At 44.0% G+C, this 25,321-nt stretch overlaps 1 protein-coding gene across 4 annotated transcripts in view; it reads left to right on the top strand.

Moving 5' to 3' along the window:
- ACSF3 (acyl-CoA synthetase family member 3) overlaps positions 1-16,928 on the top strand; it is a 237,147-nt gene extending 220,219 nt beyond the window's left edge. For 3 of the 4 annotated variants that reach the window (XM_027847757.1, XM_027847754.1, XM_027847755.1), the window contains one exon: positions 16,070-16,928. In XM_027847757.1, coding sequence (XP_027703558.1) covers positions 16,070-16,214 — 145 coding nt within the window. In that variant the 3' untranslated portion in view covers positions 16,215-16,928. Of the gene's footprint in view, positions 1-12,754; positions 14,042-16,069 lie in introns of those variants that run through there. The other variant, XM_027847756.1, reaches the window with a different exon arrangement.
- The last annotated feature ends 8,393 nt before the right edge of the window (positions 16,929-25,321 follow it).

The raw sequence follows: 25,321 nt of genomic DNA, 5'->3' as shown, positions 1-25,321 counted from the left end.
TGGTATATAGTAGGTGGTTAATAAATGCATGTTGGTTCGTTGATTGGTACATCTCCCCCATGGATGTACAGATAAACCAGAGAGAAAAAGAGGTTGTGTATACTCTAGTAGTGAGAAAGACTGCAGTGTTCTTTAGGGTTTTGACTTCTTAATAATGTAACTGTCTGTTTATCTGTTGTTTTGGCTCCATTATCTAATTTTAGGAGATGATTAGTATCTATTAAAATCTATATATTCTGCTAATTAAAGGGTTATGTTCTTCCTTCCCATATGCAAGCAAACTCCCACACAAACACACTTGTAGGAAGCATTTTTGATTAGATAGTGTGTGTTGCAAATATTCTCATTTATTAGGTAGAGAATGGTGTTACTCCAGCCTTTCCTTTTACAGTATTGACTGTCATTTAGGATTAGACAGCCTCCTTTCCCTTGAGAGTTCCTGTTTAGTGCTTTGAGGACATTGATCCACTGGCCCAAATCTCCAAACCAAGGGAAGCCAGTTATTAAAGACTTCAACTTGCTTATATCCATCAGAGATCTCTCCATTGTCCTTTCTAGGTCACCTGCAATTTTGATTCTTCTAAGACCTGTTCTTCCTTGATTCTCAGCCATGTAGCATCCTTGGGAAAAGATTAACAACTGAAGTAATGTATGGAAAGCTTTTTGAAAAATACCAAAGTTGGTCATTATTATCTACTAGAATGTTAACTTCATGCATAGGGGCCCAAATCTTATTGACTCTTTGAATCTCCTCTAGGGCCTGGTGGGCAAGAGTGGTGTCAAACTCAAATAGAGATGGAAACCACCTAACCATACATAAGCATCCCTGTGGGCCACACTTCCACTTAGAAAACCACCATGATTATACATGTTAGTTATGTGACATTATATATTGTATTTTTATTTGCTTTGTCAGATATTTCCTAATTACATTTTAATCTGGTTTCAAGGGCACTCAGGAGTATTGTGGGCTACATGTTTGAAACCTTTGCTTTCCGTCCAACAGGCTTTAATAAGTGTTTGTTGAGTTAAATTGAATTAAGCACCAAAAAAGTATGAAAAAAAAAACTTTATACCAACTGACATTTCACCAGCACCTTATGTGCTGATAAATATATACTTTAATACCTCACTGAGCAGCATATCTTAATCAAACTACTTCTTTGTCCCAGTTTTCCTTTTCAAGGGATGTGAGAGATAATAGAAGTGGCTAGAAAATAAATGGCTGCATTATAGACAAGGATTTCCAGCAGAAAACTTGCTATTTATAAAGTAACTATACAGTCTTCTTAGTTCCTAGTCCAAGATTTTGATTACTGTATTTTATCCTATATTTCTTTCCACTAAATTTGAATTTGTATTTCTAAACAGTAGCTTAAAATGTAGCAATGACAGGCCTCTGATCAGGAGTGGAGTACACCTAACAAAGTCTGATAAGAATGATTTGCCTAGAGTTTAGCAAATCTAATCAAAATTAAATTGAAAGGGAAAGAGAAAGACTGCCTACTTATATCCTAGATACCACAGGAAACAGCGATGAAGGAAGACTATCAGTTGAGACACAGTAGAGAAAATCCAAGAAAGAAAGAAATAATAAAGGTCATGGCCTCGGATGTCTACATGCAATAACACAGAAGATGAACTAGAAATCCTAACCTCATGAGGCAACTTTGATCTCGCTTTTCGTTGAAACGTGGTGGGTTGGTGACTCTGGAAGGGTAGACCTTATTCAAAAGAAACAAGAGAGAGAAATTTGGTGGTGGGAGGGTGGAATGAGTAGCTGTATATTAATCAAAGGTACCATGTGAGGAAATTCAGGTACCAAAGATGGGGGATGTGAAAATCAATGATGGTAGGAACAAAAGAAATGTATTCATCAGGTTCTGCTGTAGACCGTCTTGAAGAGTCAGGCCACAATCCTGACCCAGAGGCCGAATAGAATAGTGATGAGAGGTTTGTATTATCCAGCATCTGCTGGAACTCTCAGGGAAAAGCAGAGCAGTTAATAATGTCTTGACTTTCCTAAATGATCATTTCATCCTTCAAAAGGAAGAGAGGGAAAATTCTATTCTGGGTCTGATTTTCTCCAACAAGGAAGTAATAAACTGGGGTAGAAATTATGGGAGCTTTGAGGGGAAATGACTTCTATCTTAGTATTTGTGAGAGGGAAGGAGAAGAAAGGCATGAACAGTCTAGCATGTACTCTAAAATTTGGAAAGAATGGATTTTAAAAGGTTCATAGAAATGTAGGGTCCCATGAAGTATAGATATGATTAAGTCATCCCAGGGGGAATGGGGAAGATCTAAAAAATGAAATTTGAAGACACAAAGAAACAGTTCTGATAAGGAAGAAAAGGGACAGTGGTCTCAAGAGACCAGTGTGGGTATACTCTTTATATCAAGGGATGGTTTGCTAACTGGGGAGTGAAGAGGGATATATTTGGAAATATGTAAAAACAAAAAATACTGAAAATAAGAAAAAAATTTATTTTCAGTGATTTTTTTGTTTTTACATAATCTTCATTTCCAAATATATCCCTCTTCACTCCCCAGCTAGCAAACCATCCTTTGATATAAGGAGTTAAAAAGAAAAGAGAGAAAAAAACATTTAAGCAAAAGTGGTCAGCACATCGACTGTATCTGATGGCATGTGCAATATTCTACACCCATGGTTCCCCACCTCCACCAAGAGGGGAAGAAGGTACATTTTCTGAGCTCTTCTCCAGAGCCAAGTGGGGCCAATATAAATAATTACACAGAGTTCCTCTTTTTATACAAGTGTACATACTTGTAGCCATTATGCATTTTTTTCCTGGTTCTGCTTACTTCTCCCTGAATCAGTTTATAGATAGCCTTCCATAATTCTCTCAGTTCTTCACATTTGTCCTTTCTTATGGTACAGTAACATGCCATTATTTTACGTACTACAATCTGTTTAGTCCTCACTTATCAGCCCTGATTTTGTCTCCTGAGCCACAAAAACTTTCAGTTTCTATTTTTAGAAGACCTGTTATAGCTAATAATAAAGATAGCTAATATTTAGATGCTGTTTAAAAGTTTACCAAGCACTTCCCATACCTTAGTTCATTTGATCCACACAACAACTGTGAGATGAAGGTGCTATCTTCATCATCGTTTTCCCTATGAAGAAACCCAAGGCCAAGAGAGGTTGTCTGAGGTGGAATTAGAACTTAGGCCTTTCTAGGTCCAACTGAAGGGTTCCTTCCGCTCCACAGATGGGAGCAAGGCAGGTAGCAGAAGATGAAGGTGAAAGTGTGGCCCAGTCCTTTGGGGGAGGGTCATTGGTGCTAAACCTCAGAATGAGCTGAGGCTGGCAAAGAAAGACAAGGATAACAAGAAGGATTTTGTTTGCACATATATTGTGCAGGGAAAGAGGAAGATCAAAGCAGGAATAAAAATCTCTGCTTGTGATGGATGGGCTAAAGATAATCAGCAGTAGGGGGAAGGCAGAAACTACCGAAGTCACATTTGCTTCTGTTTCCTCTGCCAAGGAAAATGATCTTTGGACTTGAAAGAACAGAACAAAAATGGCTAATGGGGAGCTGATTGACATCCAAGAGACATAAAGCGATAGTAACAGATCACCTAGTCAGTCTTGATGAATTCCAGTCATCTGGTTCAAACAACATCCTTGGGTACTGAAGGATGATAAAAAGGTCTGAGGTTCCATGGGATTGGAGGGTCCATGGTATCTCCTGGTATCTTCAGCCTGCTTGTGTGATTGATTGGACACAGAAGTAGTCATGTGTGGTTTGGTGGCAGCTTGGAAGGAGGGCTCTATTAGAGTACTCTATAAATCTGTGCAGTTCAGCTTTGTCATCAGTGACGTGAATAACTGGACAGCAAAATGGCAGGTGACAGAAAGCTGGGAGGGATAACTAACATGAGATGACTTTGCCCAACCCTGTCCCCCAGGCCTGGAATGCTCTCTCTCCTCACTTCCACCTCTTTGTTTTCCTTCAAGATTCAGCTAAAGTTCCACCTTCTATGGGAAGGTCCCTCCAATAGTTCTGGTCACCCCCAATCCCTTCAGAGATTACTTCCCATTTACTGTGTATGTATCGTATGTTTACCTAGATATTTGCATGTGGTCTCCCCGATTAGAACGGGAGCTCCTTGGGAGCAGAGATTATATTTGGGTTTGTGTCGTTGGGTTTGTTTTTTGCCTTTCTTTGGCTCCCCAGTGCCTAGCGTAGCTCTTGTTGACTGATTGATTGGTGTTGTAAAGAAGATCGTTTTTCAGATACCGATTGGACCACGTGGCCTCAGAGCTCCCTTCTCATTCTGCAGTTCTGTAACTCTGAGACTGCCAGTTGTTCAGTCATGCCCCACTCTTCATGACCCCATGGACCATCCCGTCCAGGGGGGCTTCTTGGCAAAGATACCAGAGAGGTTTGCCATTTCTTTCTCCAGTGGATTAAGACAAACATTAAGTGATTTGTCCAGAGTCACACAGTTAAGAAGTGTCTGAGGTCAGATTTTAACTCAAGTCTTTCTGACTCCAGGCCCAGCAGTCTATCTACTGAGCCACCTACCTGCCTCAACGTTTTCATTTTTGTTGTTCAGTCATGACCAATTCTTTGTGAGCCCATTTGGGGTTTTCTTGCTAAAGATACTAGAGTGGTTTGCCATTTCCTTCTCCAGGTCATTTGACAGATGAGGAAACTGAGGCAAACAGGGATGAATGACTTGCCCAGGGTCACACAGCTAGTAAATGTCTGAGTCCACATTTGAACACAGGTCTTCCTGATTCCAGCCCCGGTGCTGTATCCACTGTGCCACCTGGCTGCCCAGTACAGAGATTACTATGTCCTTTTTTTGTTGTTGAGTCATTTTTCAGTCATGTCAGACTTCTCATGACCTGGTTTGGGGTTTTCTTAGCAAAGATACTGAAGTGGTTTGCCATTTCCTTCTCCAGCCCACTTTACAGATGCAGAAATTGAGACTGAGAGAAGCCAGATAACTTACCCAGTATAGCATAATTAGTAAGTGATTGCGGGGATACCCTCCTAGGGGTCTTCTCCCTCTTATTCCAGCATTCCCTCCACTGTTTCAGAGCTTAGCCATGAGAACAACTCCTTTGGAAAAGAACTTGCTTTAAAAGAATCCGAGGAGATAGTCTGTAGTTTATCAGGAAACCATATTCAAAGGCCACCTATGTCTTAAAAAAAAGAAAGAAAGAAACTACCACTTTTCAATGAAGTGACTGGTCCACTTCCTAAAGAATTTCTAAACGTTAGTAATATGTCCTTAGTAACGTGATGAGGTTCCTTATTCATTTTAATAGCTTCGCTAATAGCCTGATGAGTGATGTTTTTCTTTAAGAATGGCACAAACATTAGGACACGTATTGTGCTGTACTAGAATAACACTGAGTGGAACCCAGCCAAGGCTGCATTGAATAGATATTGGTTGTGAAGGCTTCCCAGAGGATTTCTCTTCTTGAATTTTCTTATAGACATTTCTCACTTTCCATCTCCCCCAGATTTCCTCTTCTCATGTCACTAATTCAAGATTCTTTTTCTGGGACTCCCCTAGTACAGTTGTTCCTTCCCTACTAGCCAACTTTCCCTGCCCCCACTGTGATCATCAATATCCAGAGTTTCCCATAGACCTCTGCTCTCTGTTTCTCTCACTTTCCAGCGTAGATAACCTGCTCTTCTGCCACGTCCCACCTCCATTAGCATGATTCCCTTTTTCCCACTGACTTTTGGCCACGGTAGAAAGTTTCTGCCCTGACTTGTCTAAGTACCTCTCTTTACACTTGCCCCCTCTGGGAGCTCACCTGCCTTCTTGGATCTAGCTTCTGTCTGTAAATTATTCTCAACCTCATCCTCTCCCATACTGACCAGTCCAGTTGTGTTCCATAGCCAGTGAGACTGGGCTAGTCCGATGAGCAGACTCCATATTGTGCTTAGCAAAGCAGATGCCAAATGGAGCCCTTATCAGAATCATAAGACCATGGATTTCAAACTGGAAAGAACCTCGGTGGTCACTCAGTTGGAACCTAATCCAACAACCTCAGTTTTGCAGATGAGGAAACTGAGGCCCAGAGTAGGTAAGTGACTCTAAATCCAGTGCCTTTGCCTTTGTACCATATTGCCTCTCAAAAAGGGGAGTTATGGACCAAATGACCTGTAAAGGTCCCTGCCAACTCTAAAGTGATAAATCCTGTGTGTTGTTTCATTTGAGCCTAGTTCCTCATCTTCCCTTCTAAATCACCTACCTAGGCAAGCTCCCCCATTACTCTGAATCACAACCATCCTGCTTGACCCAAAGCATACAACTCGAGTCTGATTTGATTTCTTATTTTTCTACCTAGTCAAATACTGTATCCTGGAAGCCTGTCACCAGCAGGGCCTATAGCTATCTGCTATGAAATCCCATGGGGTCCTAGTCTACATCCACTGATAATGATGCTTTGATTTACTCAGGACCTGAGTTAGTAGACAGCTAGATATTGTTTCTGGAGAAGGAAATGGCACTCCAGTATCTTTGTCAAGAATACCCCAAATGTGGTCATGAAAAGTCAGACATGACTGAAATGACCTAACAACAACAATGAATTATTTGTTCATATTATTGTCAGCGGTATTCTCAGAAATCCATCTAGTTAGAATGTCTATGAGATATCTAGAATGATTGTGCCATTCACTGATTCAAGTCAGGTAACACCTGTTAAGCCCCTTTGATGTTCATGGCAGTGTACTCGATACTGAAGGATAAAGGTACAGGGCAATCATTAGATTGGGTAGCCCAACACATGAACAATGGGTGCTTGTTAAGTCGATACAAGACAATAGATGAACCATCAACACAATGCTGGAGAAGGGAGAATGTTGGTCCAGTTGGGTCTAAAAGCAAAACCTCAGCAGCTGGTAGGAGAGTGTTTGACTCACGAGACAATGGGAAAGAAATACAGGAATCATAATGATGTTTCAGTGAAATGTTCTATATCATTATGCTTGCTAGAATGTGGCACAGATATTTTCAGCCATTAATCAGAAAACAAAAGGAACTGAATGTGGCAAATTATTTATTTGCTAGTAATACATTTTTAATTGCCTGTTCATTCTAATGGGGTTTGTTGTAACTATGCCTGAGTGCCATGGCCTTGTGTTATCGATTCCTTTGAATTCCAGGGGGAATTGTAATATGATCATTGTGTAGGAGGGATGGAGAGGGACCACACTTTTTAAGTGTTACTATACGGGGCAGGGGAGGTCGTAGCTGAAAACATCTAGCACCAGGATTTGTTTGAAGCGGGCAACCCTCGGAACCCGTCAAATTCTTTGGTGTACATCTGCCTTTGTCCTCCACTGGAATCTAATATCAAAGCCTAAGAGAAGCATCTCTTGCAGAGATTGAGGAGAAGCCTTGGTCTGTGCTTGTTTTAGATCCCAAAAAACAATCCAAGGGGAATAGTCCAAAAGACACTTTTAAAGGGGGGTAAATATTCTGTGGAGCAGCTTGAAATGAACCTTTATTCATCTGTTCATTTTATAATAGGAAAACACCTCCCTTACTCCCCCTCTTCCATTCCTCCTCAACTCCCAGTCTTACTTTCCCAAACCGTGGCTATGTGAAACTTCCGCAGACGCAAGTTTAAGGCATGAATACCTTAGGTTTGTTTCAGCCCCAAGCTCCTCTCAACAAGATCCTGACATTCAAACCAGACCAGCCAGTACTGAATGTCTTCTGTTTTTGTGCATTTGGGACCATATTGGCAGTCTGGAATGCATTCAGTCAATCAGTCAAGCAGTGGGTACTTATTAAGCACCTACTGTTTATCAGGTGCTGTCCTAGGTGCTGCTGATACAAATACTATGAATGAAATAAGCCTTACTCACAAGGAGCTTGAGACAACAAGGACATATATAAGTATTTAATAAATATAAAGAGAATACATACCCAAAAAATGAAATGCAAGCTAATTTGGGGGGAAGAGCACAAGTAGTTGGGAGAAATCAAGAAATGCTTCCTGCAGAAGGTAGTGCTCAAGCTGCACCTCAAAGGAAGCGAGGGATTCTGTGAGGCAGGGGTGAGGAGGGATTGTATTCCTGGCACAGAGCGTGTTTACACAATCAATGTCAGCTTTGTGAACACTCTCATTCAGAGGAAGGTGACCAGGATGGTGAGGAAACTAGAAACCTTACCTATCAAAGGTAGATTGAAGGACCTGAGGTGTTTGTTCTGGTTCTCCAGAACTTGGGAGTAGAGAATGGGGAGAGACACGATTGCTTCTTCAAATATATGTAAAAAATATATATTGTTCTTTTTGGTCCCAGAGAATAGCACTAGAACTAATGAGTAGAAGTTACAGGGCATCAGATTTTGGCTCCATATAAGGAAAATATCTGGACAGTTACAGCTGTCCTAAGATGGAATGGGTTTCCCTGGGGACTAGTGAATTCCCTGTCATTGGAGGTGTTCAGAGGCTGGGTGACCATTTACTGTAAATTTTTTAGAAGGGATGCTGGCCTCAGGAAGAGTTGGGCGTGATGACCTCTAAAATGCCTTCCAACTCTATTTCTGTGATGCTTCTTCCATTCATTAAAATTTTAAAGTAGGAATGGAGGGCAGACTACCAAAAACCCAAGGGTGGGAATTATATTTGAGAATGGAGTGGAGCATAGAAACCCTCTCATCATGACATTCTGCTAGCCATGGTAATAAATGTCCACATGAGAAATTTTCTGGTTAAAGAGTGGGACTTTACAGGAAGAAAATCTCACCATAAATCCTTATGCCATCATTTAAACAAAAATTCCCAGACCTCCCCTTCTCCACTTTAGACCTTGGCTGTGGCTATATTGGCCAGCATTTCTACAATGACCAGGCATATGAGTTTATGTTGCATGCATGCATGCATGCATGCATGCTTGCTTGCATGCAAACACACACACACAAACACACACACACACACACACTGAATCACATCCCCATAGGTCCATTCCCACACCTGTGGCAGGATGTAAGTCCAGAAACATTCTTGATCCCCCCAACAGCTGCCGATGGCACACAGATGTTACCCAGCCATGTAAGGTTGCCCACCCAAGGGGTTTCCAAGAACAATGTCACCCACAATTGGGGTTTCACAGCTGCATCCAATCACAAGTTAGCACATAGTGGAGGGGCCATAAATTGCAGCTTCCATCCCAAGATCCCCTGGTGTTGATGGGTAAGCCATTGTTGCTGCAGGAAGCCATAGCTGTAACCCTGTCAGCTTGCAGCAGGATGCATTAACAGCACCATGTTATTGCGTGATAATGGCGCCATTAAGGCATATCACCAATGTACTTCGTCGTGTCCGCCGATGCTTGCTAGTTGTGGGCAGATGTACACAGACCTATAAGGCTATTAGGCTCATGTTTATTCATAAACAGCACCATCTGTTAAGGCCGCGATTTGGGATTTCTCAGCCCCATCCAATTGCTGGCTATGCAACATGACACAACTGGAAATACCAAAGAGTTAAACCGCTACAACTTCCAGAAACTTGTGCCAAGCCATGTTTATTTTAATATAGCCTTGCAAATGGCCGCTTGCCCATAATGAGTAACAATTCGTATTGGACAAATCATAAAGAATGATAATTTCATTTCTTTTACCTATCCCTGTGCCCCTTTGGGATAAGACAACTATAGTAAAATAAATCCAGGCTGGTAAATAATGAGTACTTGTTTACCAAGATGCATTAACACACTGTAGCTGAATGAGTTGCTTATAGAGGCCTTGTGGCTATTGAGCTCTTGGGTTTAGAGCACAGTAGTCATGAAGCCAGGGTTCAGTCCCCATGGAGGGCAGGCAGTTTTGCTCTTTTTACATCTTTGCTGTGATTCCCTGAGCCTCAACCAGTTCTCTTACGAAGGAAAATCACAGTGACTGTCTTTAAACTTCTGAAGGATTGACACGTGGATGAGAGAGTGGCCTTGTTCTGCGTGTCTCTGAAGGATAGAATTTAAGGCCGATGGGTGGAATTGAACAAGGAGGCAGATATTGGTTTAACAAAAGAAGAAACAAACTTTAAGGTGAAGGTGTTGTGCTAGGTGAGTTCTCAGGCTGCTTACAGCTCCAAGACTCTCCGAGTCCATCGGTGGAATGATGGACTGCCATTTGAGTTAATTAAATTCCTCCTTCCTAGAAATGTTCCAACTGAGGTCAGGTGACCATCTGTCAGACATGCTGTAGAAAAGATGCCTGCACTGGATGGGAGATTGAATTAGATGACCTCTAAGTGTCCTTCCAGGGTTGAGTCTGATTCTGTGAAATGTGGGCCATTGTCCAGAAGTGAAACAAATCAAATCCATCACCATTACTGGAAAACGAACTCAAAATAGTATGTCATCGATTCATGGTAACTGAAGTATAATTATTGGGGGGCGGGGGCAGGGAGGAGGCAGAGACAAAGAGAGACAGAAACAGAGTGAGAGAAGAGGGAACCCATCCTTTGCTTGCCAGCGTATCTTTACAATGGAGCAAATCTTCATAGAATGTTGAATGGAGATGCATTGGCACCAAAGAATTTGATATTCAACTGCTGTTCTTATTAAAGGGACTTCTAACCAGATATTTGCACACTCCCAGGAGGACAGGCAATACTAGCCTTTAGCACTCTGCGAGTTCAGGTGTCCAAATCACTCAGGTTTGATCCTGGGCAGCCTTAGGAAAATTACTGTCTAGTGACTTCAAAACCATTCCAAAAATGGACAGGAGTATTTGTGTCACTCATTGTCTTTGACTAATATTAAACTCCCAAGGGGTTGTATGCCTCTTCGTTCTTAGTCCATAGTAGTTGTCCATTAAATATTTGTTGGTTAAATCTGGATTCATCACCCATTCCAAGGCAGCATGTTGAATGAGTGTGTTTTTCATGTTGGTGAAGATGGTTAAGCTCCGTCAAAATACACATTGGCACAGCCAAGGTAGTGTGACACTTGATTCTCTTTTGATGGAAAGAGAGACAAGATCATTATGGTGGAGCATGGGCGCCAATGCAAGCACTCATTTCTGTTATGTGATATCACAACATCATTTGAGGGCTTCGTGTTTCATATGCACAGTGTCTGATTCTATGGTAGAGCATATAGAATGTGGACTATTGAGTCAGAAGACCTGGGTTTGACTCCTGCCCTGCTGTCACTGGCTTTGTGACTTTGGGCAAATCATTGGCCCTTTCTGGGCCTCAGTTTCCTTATCTATAAAATAAAGGGGTTGTATGTGGTAATCATTCATTCATGTAACAAGCCTTTATTAATTGCCTACTATGTCAGACCCTGTACTAGGCTCTGGGAATACAGAGACAAAAATAGTGCCTGCCCTCAAGGCGCTTACATTCTACTAAGGGGAATCAAAGTATACGCAGGTAAGGAAATGCAAAATAAATGTAAAAGAATTTGATGATCTAGGGAAAGCACCAGCAGCTAAGGGAATCAGGAGAGGCCTCATTTAATATAGGAGTTAGTGCTCTAGTTGAGCTCTAAAGGAAGCCAGGCATCCCAAGAGGCAAAGGGGAGGAAGAAGTGCCTTCCAGGTTTGCCAAGATATGGGCTGTTCTATGAAGAATGAGAAGTAGGGTAATTTGACTGGAACGTGAAGTGCATGATGGGAAGTAATTTGTCCAGAAAAGCTGGCTGAATCCAGATTGGACGAGGGCTTTGAGCACCAGGCAGAGGAGCAAGAGTTGGTACTTGCTTCTAGAGATAATAGGGAGCCATTAATGAAGAGGAAAATGACATGGTCAGGCGTGTGCTTTATGAGTATCAATTGGGCAGCTCCTTGAAGGCTAGAATGGAGGGGCGAGAGACGAGAGACTCGAAACAGAGAGCTCAATTAGGAGGCTATTGTAGTCTCCAGGTGAGGGTCGATGGAGGTTGTGTACAGGAGAGAAGGGGATGGAAGCAAGAGATGGTGTGAAAACAGAATCAGGAAGACTTTTGGAACTGATTGTTACGCGGGATAATGAAGAGTGAAGAATCAGGAATGACTTTGGGGTTGCAAACCTGGGTAACTATAGATGGATGAAGGCACCCTCAAGAGGAATAAGGAGTTCAAAAGAGGGAGAAGATTATGAGTTCAACTTTGTCGGCAGTGAGTCTGAGATACCTAGGAGATATCCAGGCTGAATGGTTTAATAGACATTTGGTGATGTTGAGACTGGAGCTCAGGAGAGACCCCCAGACTGGATATTTAGAGCTAGGAATGGTCTGCATAGAGATGCTAATCCAACCCAGAGGAATAAATGAGATCCCTGAAAGAGAGAGAAGAGGGTCCAGGACAGAGCCTTGGGAGACCTCCATGGTTAGGGAGCGGCAGAACACGAATGACGATCACAAAAGAGATGGAGAAGGACCAGACAAAGAGGTAGGAGGAGAACCATGTCATTGTACATGGTGGTTGGCATGTTGTCTCTCCCATTAGAACGTGAGTTCCTTGAAACCAGAGGCTGATTTTTCCTTTCTTTATATCAGCAGAGCTCAGCAAGTGACTGGCACACAGTAGGTGCTCAATAAATGCTTATTGTTGATGATCATGAGAAAACAGTCATGAAAATCCATCCTGTGTTGTCTGCACAAGGATGTCCACCCAATCCAAGGGTGGTCCCAAGGATGCCAACCGACCACATTCATCCCTGACTCCTCCAGACCATAACCAGAGAGTACTTAACTTTTCTAGATTCTTGGAAAGAGCTGGTCCCTCTAAACCTGTTACCAAATATTTTTGTCTTTTCCAGAGGATACATGGCAGCCTACACCATCCCTTCTGAAGTCTTGTTAGTTGAGGAAATCCCACGGAACCAGATGGGGAAAATCAACAAAAAAGATCTACTCAAGCAGTTTTATCCTGCTTAGCCCCTGCGGCTAAAACTTCGGTGACCTGGGCCCCCTTCATCAGGATTTGAAGTTACCTGTTTGCTCTTGTGAGCCCTACCCCCAACCCTTCCTCATGATGTATCTCTAATAACAGAATGCCCTTCTGTGATTGGGCCTTGGAAAGAGGCAAGAACAGAGACATCTCCTCTTTTAATCACCCGTTTCAGAGCTGCTTACACAGAATTAAGCAATAGATAGTCCTAGGTTTAATCTGATTTTTTTCTACAGTCTCAGACTGATTGCTAAATGCAGAGCAGTCAAAATGCCTTCCCCCTCCTTCCTTTCTCAGAAAGGAGGGCTGTTTTTCATGTTCTCCTTCCAATCAGTATCTGAGGACGTTTTACCAATCTTGCTGTTTTAATAAGCCTCTGGTATGTCAGTAGCAGAACTCCACCATAAAGGTTCATCCATGGAGCTGGTGGGATGCTTTTCCCCCACAGATGACTCTGCACCCCTAACTCCAGCTCTGGCCATCTAAGGCTTCTGACTCAATAGTGATGGTGGTAGTGGTGGTGGCCAGTTTCCAAATGATATTTGTGCTTTGGATTGGAGTAAACACATCAGTGGGGGTCTTCCCAGCCCATCAAGCAATGTCAATTCAAAGAATTGAATTAAAAAGAAACCATGAGAGCTGACCTGCTGTGTGCTGTTTACCTTTGTGTGCTGAGGAAAGATAGAGTAAGTCTGCACCTGCCATGCTCTCCCTTTGAGCTCAGGACTTCATTCCACCCTCACCACTGACCCACCCACCAAACCCGGACCCAGGCACTTCATTAAGTCAGTCTCTTGGCAGTTGACATTGGAATTGGCCATTACCTCAACACCCATCAGTGTAATACTTGGGCTAAGCAGCCTGCCCATAGTTCTGTGCTATCGTCCGATAGAAGCCAGAGTGCAGACAACATTAAACTACAGAGTAAAATGCTGCCTTGACACCTTCATTTCCTGGGGAGATGAATTCCTCATTGCCTATGTAGGACCTAGAGGGTGGGGGGAGCAGAGCTCTCATTCCCTTCCCCGCTACCAGCCTCCTCTCTTTGGGATGCTCGTCCTCCATACTGTTTATATCTATCAGCCTCAGGCCATATGCAACTCATCCTCAGATGAAATTGCTGTTTAAATTAAACTTCTGTCCTTAGCCATCCTCAGTGATGCCTGCTAATTTCTTTCATTCCTTTCTACAGTTTTCCACTGACTTTTTGCCCCCTTTTGGGGGGGGATGTAGAATTGGGGGGGAAGGGGGCTGAGAGGTGAGATTTTTAAATTTCTTTATGGAGCAGCCAAGCGGACCATCATTTAGAAGGATTTAATCTCTTTGGGAGAATTTCTAATAACCCGCTGTAAATTGATATGTGTCTGTTTGCATGCCCCACCACACGCCTCCTTCTGTTTTCCTACAGATGTGAAGAAGCAGTAATTAGAGAAGCACAAATAAATACAAACTGCTCCTCATAACCCAGCCTCATCCCACTGGCGAGGGGGGATAGGGGGGCTCTGCAGTTTTTTCTCCCTCCTTCCCTCCCTTTATGGGGTTTCAGGTGACACTGGCAAAAGACCCCCAGGTTCCCCCTGTTTCATCAGCCTTTGACATCTAGTTTTTCACCCAAACCCACTGGCTGGAACGTCAACAGCAGAGTCAGGGAGAAGGCTGGGATGCAGGCAATTGAGAGTGGACACCTTGCCCTTTCTAGCCCATGTATCAATTACAGGATACCTAGCAAAGACCAGCCCCATGGGCAGTTTGAGCACAGAGGAGAAATGAAATCACCCAAATAGGGATCACAAAATGTCAGAGCCTGACCATGAACTGAGGCCAAGAAGCAAGCACCCTCAAACACATAGTAGTAGTAAGAGTAGTAGTAGTGAGAGTGACCCTGGGCAAAAAGTCACTTAACCTCTGTCAGCCTCAGTTTTCTCATCTGTATAATGGGGATAATAACAGTGCCTACCTCACAGGGCTGTTGTGAAGATCAAGTAAAAATAATATTTAAAGTGCTATGGAAATGTCAACTATTACAATATCATTACGTCTTTTAGTTTGCCAAGCACTTTATGTATGTCATCTCATTTAATCCTCACAAGAGCTCTATGAGGTGGTTTCTGGCTATCCCCATTTTACAGATGAGGAAATTGAGGCTTAAGGGACTTGTGTTATGCAACTAGTCAGTGCCTCAGGCAGGATGCAGGCCCAAGGTCTTCCTGAGCCTAAGTGCAACATTCTACCCACTGTGCCACCCAGTTGCCTCGAACTAAAAGCTTGTGGGGTTTATGACCAAAGAGGAATAAGGTCAAGGGTATCCCCAGGCAACTATGTGAAAGTATGGTGCTCCCCTGAGATTCTCTCCACCAGCACCCTGTACTTCCAACTAACAGCCCTGAATTAACATCCTCTTGCAGAAGGTTAGAGTTTGTCTTAACTCATATTGTTGACTCATATTGGTCAGTTAATTTCCCTCAAGTATTGGTGTGTTCCAGAAAGGATGAGTGTTAAAGCCAGGCCCTTCTCTGTTAGAATTTTGGTCTTTACATGTCCCTATCTAAGTATCTTAATGAAACCAAATTAAGATTCAGAGAAGGAAAATGATCTCCCTGACTTCGTTTTCTTAGAGCTGATATTAGCCTAGAGATAGCACTCCACTCTCTGAATCATTCATTTATGTGTTAAACACTTACTATGTGCTAGATGCTGGGGAGAAAAATACAAATAAAGAAACAGTCTCTGTCCTAAAGGAGCCTACGTTCATTGGGTACAAAATGAGAGAGACAGACAGAGAGAAAGAGACAGAGAAAAGAAGAAGAAAAGAGAAGAGAGAAAGATAGAGAGAATAGATACATAAGTACCATAGACAGATAGACAGAAAATACATACAGAATAAGTGCAGAGTATTGCACAGTACAGGAACACTAGCAGTTGAGGTGATCAGCCAAGACCTTTTGTGGGAGGTCTTTGGCATTTGAGCTGAGTTTTGAGGGAAGCTATGGACTTGGGTAGAGGAGAAGACAGAGTTTATTCCAGGCATGGGGGAAATCCTGTGCAAAGGCATGGAGGTAGGAGATAGGTTCTTGTGTGCATGGGACAGTGAATGCCTAAGGCTAGTTTGTGTGACTGGTCATCATCAAAGTTTCCAGCAAATCCCATTGATCCGAAAGGCTGATGTTCATTCTTCTCACCCCAGGCCCCTCATCAGTCCACCTGGCCTTCTCTCCTCATGGCCTCAACAAACAGCTGACAGCTGTGTCCGTGCCCCCTTCGGCCCTGCACAAACACTGCTTACTTCAGATGCTACAGCCTCAGCCAGCCGGACCCCACTGAGATGCTAAGACTGCTCTCAAATTAAAACCAGAAGCCGGGAATCAGAGGAGACTATTGGTGACAGCTTGATTAAAAAGCCATTTGCCAATACCTTCCCCTTCACTCACTCATTCCTTTTGATCTCAGCTTTTGGAGGACTGGGAAGAGAAGTGTTCCTGGAGCATCTCCACCGACTTCTGATCCACTGAAAGGGAGATGGGGGTGATTTGAGTGAAGCTGACCTCTTCCCATCCAAGAAGATGGTGAAGAACTACCTACGTTCCTTAAAGAGTCTTGCAACCAGTGAAGATTCTATTACAATGATTAACAAAATCCTAGATTACCAGTGTGGACAAGGTGCAGGATGGAGGTGAAGCTTGTAAATAGGTAAAAAACTACGAAAGTCAAAAATTGGGGGGGGGGGGGTTGTTCTTTAAGCAATCCAACCTAAACAAGCACCAAACATTTACCAGCCCCTAGGCAGCATGGGAAATGGGCCCAGCTCTTCTTACCACCCATCCTATGTGTGTGTTGTTACTTGCCCTGGATAAGTAAGCTAAAACCTCCCAAAATGAAGAGACCTGGATTCTTCATGTGCGGCAAGTTGGGTTAGGGAGACACTCCTAAGATACACTGGTCAGGGAGCCTTAGTTTGCAAGCTTCTATTACCAAGAACCACAAAGACTGAGTTGCGCAGGGATCTCAGGCCTGTCAATAATTGTCAATAAAATGTTCATTAAGCACCTACTATATTCCAGTGACTATGTTAAACACTGGGAATACAAATATAAATTACAGTTTGCTAACCTCAAAGAGCTTACAGTTTAACAGGCCATTAAATATGTCAAAGGTCAGTGGAAATGGCAACTCTCAGACCACATTGACCTACCAGCCTGACATGCCGATTGCAAATCACAAAGTGCTTCCACCTCCTGCTTTCTCCCCATTTGGTCTCGGGCCACAGAAAGCTGCTGGAAGGAGACCCAGAGCCCTGCAGACCTGGCCCATGCATATTTAGGCTGTCCAAATTGAATGGCATCTTTACCACTGGTTGGCAGTCTTTTTATTCATCCCTTATTGATTCCAGAAATGGACGTCCCACTGTGACCGGATTCTCTCTCCTCAAACTCTCCATCTCACCCTCATTCTTTTTAAATGTTTTATCAATGCTCTTTATTCTCTCTCTCTCTCTCACTCACTCTCTCTCTCTTTCTCCTTCTTTCCCTCCCTTCCTCCTTCCCTCCCTCCCTCATCTCTCTCCCCTCCCCCCGTTTCTGTCTAAAGCTAACTCTTCTTCCTGTATTCTATGTCCTAACCCTTCCTTCCTCCACATTTTCTTCTCCACTCCAGTGTCTTCAATTTACCCCTCTCTACCATTTTTTTTTCATCTCTACCTTCAAACATACACGGGTTTCTACTATTTCAAAAAGCACACAAAAAGCAAAACAAACAAACAAAAACCCAATCTTCTACTTGCCCTCTCTCCATCTCACCATCTGTAAGTTCCGTAAGGACAGAGCCTGTTTCACTTTTATCTTTAGTACCTAACTTATATCCCTGGTACCTAACAGTGCCTGGCACTAGTAGGCACTTGATAAATACTTCTTAATTGATTCTATTTTATTTCCTTCCTCCTGCCCCCTAACTGTGAGGGCTCCCCCAAACTTCAGTTCTTGGCCCTCTGTACATCTCTCTTTGTATTCTCTGAGTGCTCATCAAATTTTCATGACTTCAGTTGTCTCCTCCACGCTGCTAATTCCTAAATCTGTATTTCCAGGCCAGTTCTGTCCTTTCAGCTCCATGCCCAAGTCTCCAGCTCTCCTCAAGGTCTCCAGCTCCCATTTGAAAGGTATCTTTTCCTCAAAGTCTCCAGTCTTTCATTTAGAAGTTGCCATCTCCTCAAACTCAACATATCTAAAACCAAATGGATAGAACTTTACAACTGGCAGGACCCTCCAAAATCACATTGTTCAACACTTCCCTCCATCCTCTTACAGGTGAGGAAACTGAGACACGGAAGGATTCACCATGAGCCAGGTGTCTCCTAATTCCTGATCCAAAGCCAATTCTATTAGACCAATTTGCCCATGAAACCAGCTTCTCCTCTTGACTTCCCTGTACCACCATCGTCTCAGTCACCCAGTTGCCGAACTTTGGCAACACGTATGTATTATCTGCCACCTCCAAGCAGTCACAAAACCCATTGCTATTTCCTCTGACATGGTTCTCATCTCCATTGCTTCCCTTCCATCTTCACAGTTACCTTCCTCATTCAGGTCCTCTTCTCATACCAAATTACTGACACAACCTCTTATTTGTTTTCCTTGACTACGTTTCTTCTCTCTCCAATCGGCATTACCACACTAATTCTCCTAAAATGCTTCCTATCATTATTCTCATTTAAAAAACAAGCAAACAAACATCCCTGCTTTCCTAACTCTACTATACCAAGTCTAAACTTCCGTGCCTGGGTCTCCAGATCCTCTGATCCCCAGAACATCCTTATCTCCCACTGCCTGACAACAGACCCTCTAGTCATACTGGATTGGAAGTGAGAAATATAGTGGTCTGGCAAAAGGAGCACAGGACCTTGGTTTAAATCCTGGTTCTATCATTTATTCCCTGCAACCTTGGGCAAGTCATTCTCTCTGCCTCAGTTTCCTCCTATATATAATTAAGGAGTTGAACTCCATGACTGCTAAGATTCCTTCCAACTCTGTATCTATGATCTTATGATCTGGATTCAGATCTAGCTCCTGCTTATTCCCTTTATGATGCCATGGGCAAATTGTTTAACATCACTGGGCCTCAGTTTCTTCATCTGTCAAACGGTTCAATGTCTAGTTGGACTAGGTGATCGCCAAGGTCCTTTCTCATTCTAAATCCTGTAATTCTTGGGATTCACTTTGTTCCTTCTTGGCTCCCCCTTCCTAGAATACATTCTCCACTGCCATTCCCTTCTTCCTATCTAATTTCTGTCCCTCATTCAAAGCCTACCCAAGGCCCTCCTCCATGAAGCCTGCCCTAACCTTTTTAGTCTTCCAATTACATTATACATGTCTACATCATAGATGATTATAGATCAGAGAATGTTACAGCTAGAAAGGGTCAGAGATAATAATGTGTTCAGTCAATTCAGTAATATCCAACTCTTCATGATCTCATCTGGGGTTTTCTTGGCAAAGGCACTGAAGTGGGTTGCCATTTCCTTCTCCAGTTCATTTAACAGATAAGGAAACTGAGGCAAATGGGATTAAGTGACTTGTCCAGCATCACACAGCTGGATTTGAATTTAGGTCTTCCTGACTCCAGGCCTGGATCCTCTATTCACTGTACCACCTAGCTGCCCAGATAATAATGATAGCTAACCACATATAACACTTTAAGACTTACAAAATAGCTTACATGTCTCATTTTATCCTTACACAATCCTGGGAGGGAGATGCTACTATTATCCTCATTTTATATATGGGAAAACAGAGGCAGACAAAGGTTTGGTCAGGGTCACACAACTATCAAGTGTCTGGGATACAATTTGAACTCAGGTCTTCCAGGTGCTCTAGCGTCCACTGAGATGCCTATGATATGGTAAGGAGCCAAGAGGCCATCTTGCCCAACTCTTCCTCTCCTTTTACAAATGAGAAATCCAAGACCCAGGAAAGTTAAGGCTTACTAGGAAACAGCAACAGGATTTGAACCCAGATCCTATGACCTTTCGTGCTGTCTCCTTAAGGAACAGAGAGTGTTAGTACAGTGAAAAGAATTCTGGGTAAATCTACCTAACATTCATTTGTCATTTAGTCAATAAACACTTATTAAGCAGCTACTCCTACTCCTACTACTACTACCACCTAACATTTATATAATTGCCTGGTACTGTGCCAAGTGCTTTACAAATAGCTCATTTGATCCTCACAACAAGCCTGGGGAGTACGTGTTGATATTATCCACGTTTTATAGATGGGTGAAGTGCCTTACCCAGGATCACACAGCTAGGCTGTGTTGGAGACGGGATTTGAGCTAAGGTCGTCCTGAGGGTAATAAAACATTTCCTCTTCACAAGGTAAGGAGGGGGCAGCTAGGTGGCGCAGTGGATAGAGCACCGGCCCTGAAGTCAAATGCGGCCTCAGACCAAACACTTGACACCTTACTAGCTGTGTGACCATGGGCAAGTCGCTTAACCCTAGTTGCCTACAAAAATGAAAAAAAAAAACAAGGTAAGGAGTCCCATTATACAAATGAGGAGACTTGAGGCCGGGAGAAATTAAGTGACTTGCCCCTCCCATCACAGCTGGTAGGTGTCCAGGGCTAGGATTTGCTCCCTGTTCTCTCGACCCCAAGACCAGTGCTCCAAGCTTCATCTCCTGGAGCTGTCATTAACACAAGATGCAGAGCGAGGTGTAAAATGGACTGAAGAGGAGAAAAAAGGAACCCATTAGGTTTATTCATCCGGAATCACAAAGCAGATTAGGTGAAGCCGCCAGGCATCGGTGGTTCCCTCCAGGCATGGAGTGAGCATTTGGGTAAGTGGAGAGAGCCCTGTGCATTGAAGCGCTAATCTGAGGGTGGGGGAGGGACAAGTGCTTGGAGTGGGGGCTCAGAACTCCTCCGGGAGCGGGCTGAGAGTGGGAGAGCGGGGCCTCCGCAGGCTGAGCAGCCCCCCCGCCCCACCCCAGCCCCAGCCCCAGCTCTGACCTGGCCCGTTCAAAGAGCGGCTCCGAGCCCCCGCTCCCATTGGGCGTTTGGGGGCCGCAGGAAGGAGAGCTCTTTCTGCTGGCGCCTGATAAGACCTCGCCTTTGTGCAGCTCTGACATTGAATAACTCTTAACGCGCCTTCGACGTGCGCCCCGAGCCCGGATGCGCCCATTGGCCGAGCAGCCTCCGGCGACTGTCAAACCATTGTTTTCGGCCTCAGCCCATCTCCTTTCTTCCAGCCCCGAACGAGGCCGAGGGGAAAGGGAGGGGATCGACTCGGGGCATCGGCTGGGGAAACCGCACCTTCCCAGGACGCAGGTAGCAGAGGAAAGCAATTAAGCTGGTGTCCGTGCCAAGGGAATCCGAGGAAGGAAGAGAGAACTGGGCTGGAAACCCGGGTGAGCTAGGGAGCCAGAGAGCGCAGGGAGAGAGAGAAAGCGGGGAGAAAACCAGGTAGGGAGCGCAAACGCCCAGAGGACCAGGCCTGGGGCCGGGCGCGGGAGGGGCTGGGCAGGAATGCGGCCTCAGCAATTCTTTTCACATCACAGCTTCTGCTTAAGACAAAGGCTGCCCACAGAACCCGAATTTCCCAAATAGAAGACATTGATCATTTGTTGGCTTGGGAAGGGGTTGAGTAAGGGCGGAGTAAGGTTTCTGAAGGTTCATCTCCCCAAATATGCATGTGTATGTAGATATGCATATATGGTGGACACATGTACCAATTATTTGGAAAATGGGATTTCATCCACCTAGGGAACTAACTCAAATGGAGAAAATGTCCATTGAAGTCGATCTGCAACAATACCAGGGACACAGAGACGTTAAGTGACCTGCCTCACCGTCTTGTAACTATTATATGTCGGAGACTGAACTCGAACCCAGGCCTCTGACTCCAAGGCCAACCCTCTTTGCACACCAGGCTTCCTGCTCCTCTCCTCCTCCCTGCAGTTGGAGCAACTAGCTGGTGCAGCGGAGTGAGGTGTACTTGGGATCGATTTCAACCTTGGAGCAGTGTGACCCTGTCACATAATTTCTGTCAGTCTCAGTTTCCTCAACTAAAAATGGAGATAACCCTTCCCAAGGTTACTGTGAGGATCAAATGAGATAATGTTTGTCAAGTTCTTGGCACATAGGAGGCACTTAATAAATGTTTGTTTCCTCTTTCTCCTCTGTTCCTCCCACTTCTCTCCCTGTCTTTCCTCTCACCTTAGACAGACATAGAGTTCAAGGGTTCAATAATTCTTTAATGTGGGTGCTCCACCCCTCATTTGGCCCACAGTCATTGAGACTTGGTGCTGAGTTTTGAGCCAGTCTTCTGGTGAGCTAGGCTGGTCATCAGGAAAAGATGAACATTTCACCCCTGGTCATGCTACATGTAAATGGCAGAGACCAGGATTTAAATCCAGGCCCTTTCCATTCCCTTCTCTAGATAAATACAGGTCTTTATCTAGAGCCCCAGTGATTTTGGGACTAGGTTCTGGAGAGCACAGGGATTTAGACAGCAAATGATATTTTCTTCATTCCGATAGTATACTGAACACTCATTCCCTGTTCACCCTCAGGTCTGTCCCCTTCATTCTAAATTTAAAAAAAAAACTGATCAGAAATAGCAAACGATCTATTGATTGTCTCAAGATAAATGCTCCCTCCTTAGCAAAAGCCATTGGGTCATACAATAATAATACAATTATGGAATATAATAGCTATTGTCCTCCTTCCCCAACTGTGCTCATGTTTGAAGGTCATTTACTTCCTGGGGACTGGATTGCCTTGGATTGATGGAGCCTTGCCTTCCAAACATAAATTTGTCCCCATTTGACTTCGGTGGTGGGTTGAAAACTGTTTGGAAACCTAGAGACCCAGGTACAGAAAAAGATGGATCACCGAGAGCCTCTCTGGGTGGTGGAGGGAATAATCCAAGGTCTCTGAGGGAAGAGGACTGCCAAGGATGTGGGGAGAGGAAACACGGGACCATGACAGAAACATCTTCAGGGTTTGGTTTTCTAAACCCCAGAGGAGCCAATTGGTACGTTGGACCATCCATCTTGCCCGTAGCCCGAGAGAGAATTGGAAGGATGGATGGCAGGGGTAGAATGCAATGGCAGTTCCAGGTGCCAGCTTGGAGGCGGGAAGGGGGGTAAGGGAGTGAGTGGGCACCCGGCAGTGAGAATGATGGAGCACCCCAGCTACTCTCATGGAAGGAGGGGAGTCTGCTAGAGTGAATGCAGAAATTACTCAAGGAGGTAGGAGGAGAGATGGAGGATCCAATGGGGATTGGAGGGGGAAGGAGAAGTAAGAGATGGGAAAATGGAAAGCCAGCTCTAAGGAGATGAAGGAAACATGAACGAAACCTCAACGTACAGGTGGAGAACAGCTGCTGCTAACGTTCCCAAGAGCCCCCGACCAGGTGGTACCCTGGTGATCTGAAGTCAGAGGGCCTGAGCGTGTCACCCATGTGACCTTGGGCGAGCTTCACTTCTCTGACCTTTCTCCATTTCCTTATCTGCAGAATGAGGTAGTTAGAATAGACCAGTCTCTCTGCCTCCAATCTCCCCTTACTCCAGTCTATTCTCCATTCAGCCACTAATGTGATTTTCCTAAAATGCAGATCTGCTCATGTCACCTCCCCCTACCCCTCTCATTAAACTTCAGTGGCTCCCTATGGCCTCCAGAATCAAATACAAAATCCTCTATTTGGCGTTCAAAGCCATTCATAACCTAGCCTCCTTTCCAGTCTTCTTACACCTTACTCCCCTCCATGTACTTTTTTTTTTTTAGGCAATCTGGGTTAAATGACTTGCCCAGGGTTACTCAGCTATTTAGTGTCTGAGACCAGATTTGAACTCGGGTCCTCCTGACTCCTGGGCCAGTGCTCTATCCACTGTGCCACCTAGCTGTACCCCCTCCATTTACTCTGGCCTCCTGGCTGTTCCATAAACTAGGCACTCCATCTCTTCCCCTTGGGGCATTCTCTATGGCTGTTCCCCATGCCTGGAACGTTCTCCCTCCTCCAGGCTGACTACTAACCTTCCTGGCTTCCTTTAAGTCCTAACCAAAATCCCACCTCCTGCAGGAAACTTTTCCAGCCCCTTAATTCCAGTGCCTTCCCACTGGTAATGATTCCTCATTTATCCTGTATCTAGCTTGCTTTGAATATATTCGTTTGCTTGTTGTCTCCTCCATTAGATTGTAAGCTCCATGAGGGCAGGAACTGTCTTTTGCCTTTGTATAGTACCTGGCATATTTGTTGTTGTTGTTCGATCTTTTTAGTTATCTCTGATTCTTCATGACCCAATTTAAAGTTTTCTTGGCAGAGATACTGGAGTGATTTGCTCTTTCCTTCTCCACCTCATTTTACAGATGAGGAAACTAAGGCAAACTGGGTGAAGTGACTTGCCCAGTGACTGAGACTGAATTTGAACTCAGGTCTTTCTAAATCTAGGTTTGGGTGCTCTATTCACTGCACCACCTAGCTGCTCCTCCTGGCACATAGTAGGCACTTAACAAATGTTTATTGAATTGAATTAATGTTTCTTCCTGTGATCCTTTGACTCCAACTTCAACAATGAGTTGTAAAAAGTTGACTTAGCAGTCATCTCTCTCAGGATACAGTTTGTGTCCAGGTTAGAGGGAACCTTAGGAGGCTCATCTGGTATGTCCCAACCCTTTTCAGGCTGTGATTCATCTGTGAACTTATCTGGAAACTATGTGTGTGTTAGAGAGAGAGAGAGACAGAGACAGAGAGATACAGAAAGAAAGGAGATAGAAAGGGGAGAGAGAGAGAAAGAAAGGGGAGAGACAGAGACGGAAAGAAGAGAGATAGGAGAGAGACGGAGACAGAGAGACTAAGAGACAGACAGACAAGAGGCAGAGAAAGAAAGGAGATAGAAAGAAGAGAGAGAGAGAAAGCTATTCAATCTATTGTCCCTTCCCTTCCCCAACACCAGGTTAAGCCATTCACCAATCAAGCCATCTGTACTCCCAACACCCTCAACCACTTTAACCACCCATGAATACACTCCAACCATCATCCATCCTCTCTGCTATAGTTACCAGCAGCAGCAGCCTTCATGCTTTCCTGATTTCACATGGATCTGTGGGTCCTGAGAAGTTTAGGTCACCAAGATAAGGACCAAGTTCCTTTTGTAACTAAGAAGAAGGCTCACATGCTTCTGAGCAAGAAACCAAACCATAGTGGATACTGTGCTGGACCTGAAGTCAAGAAGACCTAGGTTCCAATCCTGCCTCTCACATTAGCCCCCAGTGTCCCAAAAGTCAGTGTAGTTTTAAGTATATTTTAAAACTGCTCTGGTAAATCTAGTTTAAAGTAAAGCTTAGGGACAGCTAGGTGGTACAGTGAATAGAGCACTAGCCCTGGAGTCAGGAGGACCTAAGTTCAAATCCAGCCTCAGACACTTGACACTTACTGGCTGTCTGACCC

This window comes from Vombatus ursinus, unplaced genomic scaffold (assembly GCF_900497805.2).
Source record: "Vombatus ursinus unplaced genomic scaffold, bare-nosed wombat genome assembly UNPS02005286.1, whole genome shotgun sequence".
NCBI classification, from domain to species: domain Eukaryota; kingdom Metazoa; phylum Chordata; class Mammalia; order Diprotodontia; family Vombatidae; genus Vombatus; species Vombatus ursinus.
Note: the sequence above shows the minus strand (reverse complement) of the source record. Positions and strands in the feature narration are given on the sequence as shown.